General features: G+C 35.1%; 1 protein-coding gene across 1 annotated transcript; it reads left to right on the top strand.

The window, feature by feature from the left end:
* Nucleotides 1-2,410: 2,410 nt before the first annotated feature.
* LOC115929327 (voltage-dependent L-type calcium channel subunit alpha-1D-like) lies at nucleotides 2,411-8,744 on the top strand. The gene is made up of 2 exons (XM_030998085.1): nucleotides 2,411-2,863; nucleotides 8,305-8,744. Exons 1-2 carry the CDS (start codon nucleotides 2,845-2,847, stop codon nucleotides 8,742-8,744), a joined length of 459 nt encoding a protein of 152 aa, XP_030853945.1. The 5' UTR covers nucleotides 2,411-2,844.
* Nucleotides 8,745-9,431: the final 687 nt, after the last annotated feature.

Genomic DNA, 9,431 nt, shown 5'->3' with positions numbered 1-9,431 from the left:
GAACGCAATTGAATAAGCTACATAAAATGCCTAGTATTTCAATCATGTCAATTAGCTGGCCAAATTTAATGTATAGTTAAAAACTTTTAATCGATTGGAAACAATCAATTTTGTTTACATCATGGTCAATAAAAATAGCAGCCTATTGCTGACTTATCATTGTGTTAAGTATATTTAAAGATAAATAAATTGAGCATAACATTATCAAAAATTTAAAGAAATGATGCAAACTAAATAACAAATCTTTGTTAATGTTTTTGGTATATATAGGCCTATAGCGATTATTCAAAGAAGTTAGATAATTTGATATAATATATGCCTTTAAACAGGTACTTGTTTAAAAGTTTTAAAAAACATGTCATTTGGCCTGGGGCATAATTACAAATGAAAAAGAAAGAAAAAGGAGAAAGAGCAAGAAGACTGGAAAAAACACTTTCGCTGCAGAATAACTGACGGCCTATATTAGGCCTATGCTTATTCTCCCCAGGTTTGAACTTGCTACGTATTAATCATATTGAAAATGATTGTTCTTGCCTCAAACTAAGGGAAACTCTAAGAATATAAGGCGATTAGATCCCTTATTAAATGACAAGAGGAGCTCTAGGGCGTCAACAACAAAAAATACAGACATTAATTAAAAAAAAAAAAAAAAAAAAAAAAAAATCGTATTTGGTAATGACGATTAAACGTTTAGAAGCTGGTCATGAATAATGTCTTAAATTCATTTTTAGAATAAATCGTCAAAATCCCCACATTATATCTCGGGGTACATCAAATGGACGGATAAAGAGCATGACAGTCATAATCTATTGAGAAAATTTACGACCAGTTCTTGCCCTTTCTGAATCCGATGTTAAGAAATGTACAAGTAGACTATTAATTTTCATTAAAAAATATTTTTAAATAATGCTATGCAGACTCTTGTCCATTTATAGTAATGCTTCGATAGGTGTTTTTTAAAAATATTATTTTATCATATTTGGTATACGCCTAACCTAATTTATACGCAAGAAGTTTATATAAAATGTTCATGAATAAGATTAGGAATATCATGTAGCCTAAATGCATTCTAGCGAATACAAATACGAATCGAAGAAGAAGAAGAAGAAGAAGAAGAAGAAGAAGAAGAAGAAGAAGTAGAAGAAGCCGAAGAAGAAGAAGAAGAAGAAGTAGAAGAAGAAGCCGGAGAAGAAGAAGAAGAAGAAGAAGAAGAAGGAGGAGAAGAAGAAGAAGAATGAAAACGGAGAGGAAGAAGAAGAAGAAGAAAACGGAGAGGAAGAAGCAAAAGAAGAAGAAGAAGAAAAGAAGAAGGAGGAGGAGAAGGAGGAGGAGGAGAAGGAGGAGAAGGAGAAGAAGAAGAAAACGGAGAGGAAGAAGAAAAGAAGAAAAGAAGAAGAAGAAGAAAAGAAGGAGGAGGAGGAGGAGAAGAAGAAGAACAAGAAAAAGATGAAGAGGCGATGGAGATTATGATATAATAATATTCTGTGCGGGTATTTAGTTCAAATGAATTAAAGGTGATATACTCCCCATAGGCCTATTGTATACAAGCTAAACAAAAACACAAACAACAAAACAAACACACAGTCAGAAAAACAAACAAACATAACTAAGAAAACATACAAAAACGGATAGAGGAGATTACCACCCTGAATAAACTTGTCAAAACGGACAAGATGTCCGCTCTTATAATAGGGGATCGAGGGAGGATACAATATTTAGCTTCATGAAGGGAGACGGGAATATTGATAAGGCTACTGCAACTTTTGCCATGGCATCCCCCTCTCATCTAAAATCGTCATTGCTAAGGAATGTTACACAGGTGAAGAGATAGATTTAAATGCTTGTTATAAAAGGCCCTTCCCCTTTTTCGAATATCCACAATCGCCTGACGCCTCTATGTTTGACATAAAGTTTTTTTTCTTTAACTTAATACAATTTTGAACAATATTCGACATGACTCACCCGATTGTAGGCCCAATTAATAAATTGTATCATTCTTGAAAAGTGTGGTGACACGTCACTTAAAAGAAAAAACCCAGAAAATCTAGAATGCACGTATTGTATCCAATTGGATTAATGAAAAAACGATCACAGGCCACATTAAAAAAAAAATTGGGGCGCCCACTGTTTTTTTTTTTTTTTTTGTTTTGAAGTGGGAACAGAATATCACATGCACATGTAGAATCATAAGGGCTTTCACAATGATATCGTCACTCCACCACCAAAGAGGTTCTGCATAATATTACCTAAACATTTTTAGTTAATCCTCCCCCCCCCCCCCCACCACATACTCCTAGCTCGCTTATTTTCACGTTAGGTATATTTAATCAATCTGTCGTCATGATGACGCCTAGAACAAAGGGGGGAAGATGGAGTAGACAAAAGAAATGATAATGCTTTGCCAAATTCATTAATGCCTGTTTTATTACGACGAAGAGACGACAGTCATCAAGTTCTGTAATAATTTCACGTAATCTCTCCGCGTCATCGCAGCGTGCGAAATATGCAGTGGAAAAGATGACAGTGCGAACACCATAGTGATTTTTCCACAGCACGCAAGCGCTGCTGATGCTGCTGCTAGCTGCTACCACCGAATAATTTCAAGGGGCGTCAACGGGTTTCCTCCACCCGGCCGATTGCCCGTGCAGAAGCGACTGAGCAGAGGCTCGTACCCGTATTTGTGTGCCTAAATCGTCGGAGAAAGTGATGTCTTTTGGATGGAAATAACCTACTTAGGTTCATCGTATATAGTTTTCTCAGACTAGACTGTTAATATGTAATTTGGATATATCCAGGACTTTCGCATCTTTCGTTGGAGACAGTCGTAAATTGGAAAACGCAATCATGCAACGCCAACGAACCGGTAAAATCATTATCAAACGTTATCAATTTATTAACCGTGTTCGAGAGTCTAGACCTGCTCGCAGAGATGCGGCAAGCATTGACCGTGTTGGTGTTGTTGGTGGTGGCGACGTTTTGTATTGTACGTGAGGTGAAAAGGGTTCATATCTGATGTGTAGAGAAAATAGGAAGGACTGGAATGTAAATTAATGATTTTTAGGATCAGTAATGTTTTGAAATTAAAATGACAATATATAGTTATGGTGCATGATGGTGGTGATGAAGTTAGTTGTTGATCACTATGATTGACAGAAGTGGGGATGCTAGAGATGATGATGATGATGATGATGACGATGTCAACGATGATGATGATGACGATGATGATGATGATGATGATGCATACTGATAAAAGTGATAATCACAATGATTGACAGTAGTGGGGATTATAATGCTATAGAGATGATGATGATGATGATGACGATGATGTTGACGATGATGATGATGATGGTGATGATGATGATGATGATGATGATGATGATGCATACCGGTACTGATAAAAGTGATAGTGATGATAATGACAGTAATGATGGTGGTAATGGAGGTTATTGGAGTGGTAGTGAAAATGATGTTTATAAGGGTGAAAAGGAAATTAATGAAAATGATGATGATGATGATGAAAATATTATTATGTTATTTAGTGCTTATGACAACGATTGAATACATATTTATTGTTTTGTTTAATGAAAAAGCTTGTATGTAGAAGTTCAAAAACTTTTTGAGAGTGATTTCAAAATTGTTTTGAAAGAGGTACCGAGTCATATAGAGGCAGTTTCTGATAAATTATGCCTTTTCAATAACTGCGTATGCATAAAGGATGTGATATGATATACTAAAGCCTGAGATAACTTAGGTTGTGGTGTATTGAAAACACATACTCAAAGGAAATCATATTTAGCAAGTTAAGGCAATAACGAACAAAAACAACAACAAAGCCTCATTTTTCAATGAAAGTTGGGGTTAAAAATCTTATTATACAATAACATGTTAGAAAATCTCACAATCCAATCTCAGAATGTAAGAAAAATTAAGATGTTCTAGTTAGTGTTTGATATCCACTTACTCCATCTGTATTTTACGCCTTTATATGAAATAGGATGAAAAAAGCTTTTACTTTTATATTTTACATATCGGTGAAAAGCTTATATGTAGAAGTTTAAAAACTTTTTGAGAGTGATTTCAAAATTGTTTTTAAAGAGGTACCGAGTCATATAGAGGCAGTTTCTGATAAATTATGCCTTTTCAATAACTGCGTACGCATATAGGATGTGATATGATATACTAAAGCCTGAGATAACTTAGGTTGTGGTGTATTGAAAACACATACTCAAAGGAAATCATATTTAGCAAGTTAAGGCAATAATGAACAAAAACAACAACAAAGCCTCATTTTTCAATGAAAGTTGGGGTTAAAAATCTTATTATACAATAACATGTTGGAACATCTCACAATATCAGAATGTAAGAAAAATTAAGATGTTCTTGTTTGTGTTTGATATCCACTTACACCATCTGTATTTTACGCCTTTATATGAAGTAGGATGAAAAAAGGTTTTACCTTTATATTTTACATAATCAAAATATTGAAGAAAATCTGGCTTTCGATTGGGAAAAGATGAATGTAGAATTAAATCCTATCCATGATTTTGAAATTGTATCATTACATATTTGGGATAGAGGTCATTCGTGTGAATAAAGAATAAGTGTATGTATTCTGAAAATGAGATGTATTCCTGACCTTTGATGTACAACATTCCTTATGAAAATTGACAAGAGTTATATAAATGAAGATATTCTTTGCATGATGTAATGCCTTTAAGCATGACATGGGCACTGCCATTTTCTTGTGACGTGACGTACCAGTTGAAGTTGTACATGTATCATGCACCAAGCTTTAGTTTGAAAGACATTTTAAATCAATAAAAAAATGTTTACTTTTCAATTGAAAAAAAATCATAGCTGAAAAGATAGAAATTATATTTGGTGAACAATTCTTCGCTGTTTTCACGAAGTGACGGTAGTGAAAAAAAATTGCATTCACTTTGCATTATGATTTTCCTCACTACCGTCACTTCATGAAAATAGGGACAATTGTAACCCATTTATTTAAAAATACTAGAATATATCAGTTGACAAATCTATTTAATTTATGAAGAGCCTTCATCCCAGAAAAGAACCAACTTATTTATGCAATTCGCGTCCTGGCAATTGTAGTACAAAGGATTATAGTAGGTGAATGAAATGCTTCATTACCACAAGCCCCTGAGAGGGAAGCATCCATATGAATACAATTACTTGATAAACGACTTCATATATTACGTCACATTATCAAGAAAAGGGCAATGCCCATGTCGAGAAGAGAATGCCATCATACTTTGGTGGGGAATTTTGTAGATTAATAGGCAAGAATGTAATAAATCTCTCAGAACACTATGCGATCTGGCGACAATCCGTTTTTCGAAGAATAGACTAACATATTCAAATTTGTTGATGTTTCTTTCTTGAGGACCTAGTGATGAGTTATTCCATTAGCCCCTGAATAAACTACAATACTTAGAATCCAGTCTGCACACATTACTTGTTGCTATGTCAGGCAAGCATTGGACAAGCCTTTAGGTTGTCAAGAACAACCTTTGTTTACTAAAAGTATGCATAAAGTTAGAATATGTTAGTAAACGGGTCCATTGCAATGAACATTCAAACTTCTAAAATCTTATTGACTAATGATCTGAATAGTCATATGATTACCGGTAATAAGATCTAAATTTTAATAGATTAGAAGTTTCTTTGAGGAGGAAAAGCTAAGTCGGCTGAGAATCATGGTGACGTCATACCCGTACATGTAGTGCTTTTGTCTGTGATTTGAAGCTGATTCTGCTTTTATTTTGACTAGAAGACTTTAATTCCAGTTGTAATGATTCTTATCATTATTTAGAACATAAAGCAGAAAGATGATGTTTGTTTAGATTTCAACATCTAATCTAAATGCAATTTTAAAAAGGCAATTATGGTGTTATTAAAGGTTTACAACTATGACATAAATCTTTATGTCACTAAGAACAATCAAAGGGTAGGAATTTAAAAATAAAAGATAAAATGGTAGGCATTCGTCCTGGATATTGACTCTTTGACATCTGCAGTTGCATGATTTATAGGTGATTAATAATGTCTTGAAAACCAATATGGATCAAGATTCAATAGATATTTAAAGTTATGTATTCTTAATATGAAGTAAAAGTGAGATTATGATTATTTATTTTAAGCAATCATATTTTATCTTGTAAACTGGACAGAAATTATGCTTGTCATTATTAAAAAAATTAATTAAAAAAAGACAGGAATATATCTCAAATTATGTGATCAGATTGAAAGTGCATCCTCTATGACTTTTCATGATATATAAAATATTACCTGACATGCTACTCTATATCCACATTTATAATGTCAAAAGTTGAAACTTGTTCAACCTTTGATAACCTGAAACATGTTCAATGCATCTGTTGATAATGCATTTCAAAGGATTCGAATTGCATTCACTCTCTATTTTGAAATATTCAGTTTTTCACTTACAACTAATCAGTGCATTAGACCCCTAAGGCATTCACAAACTATGAATTGATGAGTAACGAGCATGAATTCGATGAAAATAATGGAAGATTTGGACAATGGAAGTAGGAACTGCAGGGTTTCTTAGGAACCCTATACAGGTCAGTGTACATCATCATTTGAATTTGATTACGAAACCACTAATGAGCTCGTTAACTGATCTTTAGAGCCTTACACACTTTAAGTATGGTAGCAGCTGTGCTTATTTCTTGGATCCTTCATGACCTCAAACAATTTTCTTGTATTAATTACTCTATATAAAATTATTTTGGTTGTCAATCACACCTTTTAACATGGAACATAAAGATCATTCAAAGTGGATATGTAATTGTGGAAAAGAAAATATCAAACATGGCAGAGATTTCTAAAAATGTGACTAAAAGCCAATTATTCATAATTCTCTGTTGCTAGACAACCTTTTTTTTTTTTAAAGTGAAGTGATAAGGAATGAGATTTGGAACAAAGTTTATGTCTGCCATCTTCCTTTTATGTCCCATCTTCCTTTTATGTCCCATCTTCCTTTTATGTCCCCCCTCCCCTCTCCCTTTCTGATTTTGTTCCTTATCTCTTTAATTTGTGGCCATTAGATTGAGAGTCCTCCTAAACAGATACATCTTGTATGATTGCAGGAAGATGGGTCGTTTCCATCTCCCTGATGATTGTGAGGTTACTGGATTACAGTAATGAGAGATTGTGATGTTTCATTTATATCTACTGTGATATTTAGCTTTGTTTTAACTGGGATTTCATGTTTAAAGCAATCTAATGTAGCTATATGTATGGCTCTTGTAAAAGGAAAATCTGTTAGATCAAGTGACCTTTCATGTCGGAGAGCAGTTCAATATGTTATTGGCTATCAGTGTGTGCATATGTTTAATACGTTCTTGAAGAATCTACTCTCGTCAAATATGACTTTTGCCGGAGAAAGTAAAACCCTGATTAGCCAGGATTCCAATCTTATACATGTTCACCCATTAACTACCGCAGTCTCCAAATCCCATAGACGCTAGTACTGGAGCCACCCGCTTCTCGTAGTCAATTGGTTAAAACAATACATTGTCACATGACATCGTCACATGACATCATTTCACTCAACATGAAACTCATTGCAGTTACTCAATAATGAAGCTTCTTTCAGTATCATCCCTTGATGAAACAAAGATGGCACACAATAACATCCACCGAGGTAGATGCTTTGGGTTTCCCCGTAATAATGACTTGCCATCTACCAAAGATAACAAACATGTTTATCTTTCGAGTCACCGACCTTTAGTGTGCACCTGACTCAAACTTTCAATACAAGATGTTATTCTCTTATTTTCTCAAACATTAAAACATTATGGAGATGATGTTGATGTTAATGATGATTGTGAGAATGATTATGATGTGATGATCAGTCATATTATAATATCAAAACCAATGTGAAGTATCATCTTATATATGTTGTATTTTCTTTCCCAACATTTGTTGGCTATTTGCCAGCAGGACATACATTGTAGCAGCTGTGTATTTTCAATGGCAGTTAGGAAATTCTTGCAGGTACTCAATGATTGATGAAAATTGTTAAATTCCAATATGATTTGAGATATTGTTTAACCTGTTCACTACTGAATTACACAATTCCCATAGGCTTAACACAGGGAACACCCGGTTCCAGGAAACAATGGGTTATTTCTTTTGATTTAACTAACATTTTTAAAAATTGTTACTATCATTTTTAATATGATTGATAACATAATTTTACTTTGTTATTTGATTTATTACCCATTTTCTTCACTTTTATTCTCTTCCTTTGCACAGGTCCGGTCAATAATGCTGCTTCGGCAGGGACTGGCAGTAGCGGTACCTACGTTACTGGGACCGTTCCTCTGTCTCGCCCTGGTCCAACAACCAGGCCCCCGGCAGCTGCAGGCAGCACCACCACCCCAGCTGTTGCTGCTGCTACCACAACTACCACAGCTCCTCCCAGCAACAACGCAGCTGCAGCGCCAGACCCACCTGGTCCAGACCAGGACGGGGCAGTCGCAAAACAGCCCCTCAGTAATGCTTGGGTTCAAGCCTTAGCTGCTGCCAATACTGCCAACAGCATGAAATATGGCAAGAAGAAGCAGCACATTGGGGCGCCCACGCGGCCCCCAAGGTCGCTCTTCTGTCTTACCTTGGACAATCCCATGCGACGGATGTGTATCAGCATTGTGGAGTGGAAATATCCTTTTCAAAAAAGAAAAAAAATGCCATGACATTATTTAAATATGTGTACTTGTTCATTAGCTATTCTTACCACTCTAACTTCTCCATTGCTTGGTTGTTTAACACACGCTCCAGCAACGATTGTTCCTTGGTCAAAATCTTAAACACTAACAAACTTCAACCCTAACAAACTTCAACCCTGGCTGAAACACAATGACTCACCCTAACCCTAATCCTGACGCTACTTGTATTTAGCTAACCTCAAACCCAATTGCAACCCTTTACCTAAATCCTATATCTTTTACAAAATGGAGCCTGCAGCAATTGTTGCTGTAGCATATGTTGGAACACCCATTACTCACTTTCATTGCAACTCTTTACCGACTCCATATTTTGATTATAATTTTGTAATAAGTATTTGGCTATCTCTGTAACACCCTCAAGGTCATTCAATTATTTTTAAACCCAATAATTGAAATAACCTGCTTGGCCCATTGCCCACTGGAACTGGGACCCATTTCACAAACCTTGTCATCTGTGCCAAAATGACAGTTTTTGTTATAAGCTACTGAAATCCTTGCTTCTGATTGGTTATCATCAGATTTGTCACCGATTTTTGTCATTTGTCATTGAAAAAGGGCTTTGTGAAACAGGTCCCTGGGTTGTTCCTGTATTACACCTTTGGGCAATGTGCGAATTGACTGCTTTGAGATGCACGGTTTAAAATATTTGACCAA

The sequence above is a fragment of the Strongylocentrotus purpuratus genome, unplaced genomic scaffold (genome assembly GCF_000002235.5).
Source record: "Strongylocentrotus purpuratus isolate Spur 01 unplaced genomic scaffold, Spur_5.0 spur5_contig_858, whole genome shotgun sequence".
Classification (NCBI taxonomy): Eukaryota; Metazoa; Echinodermata; class Echinoidea; order Camarodonta; family Strongylocentrotidae; genus Strongylocentrotus; species Strongylocentrotus purpuratus.
This window is presented reverse-complemented; position numbering and strand designations above follow the sequence as displayed.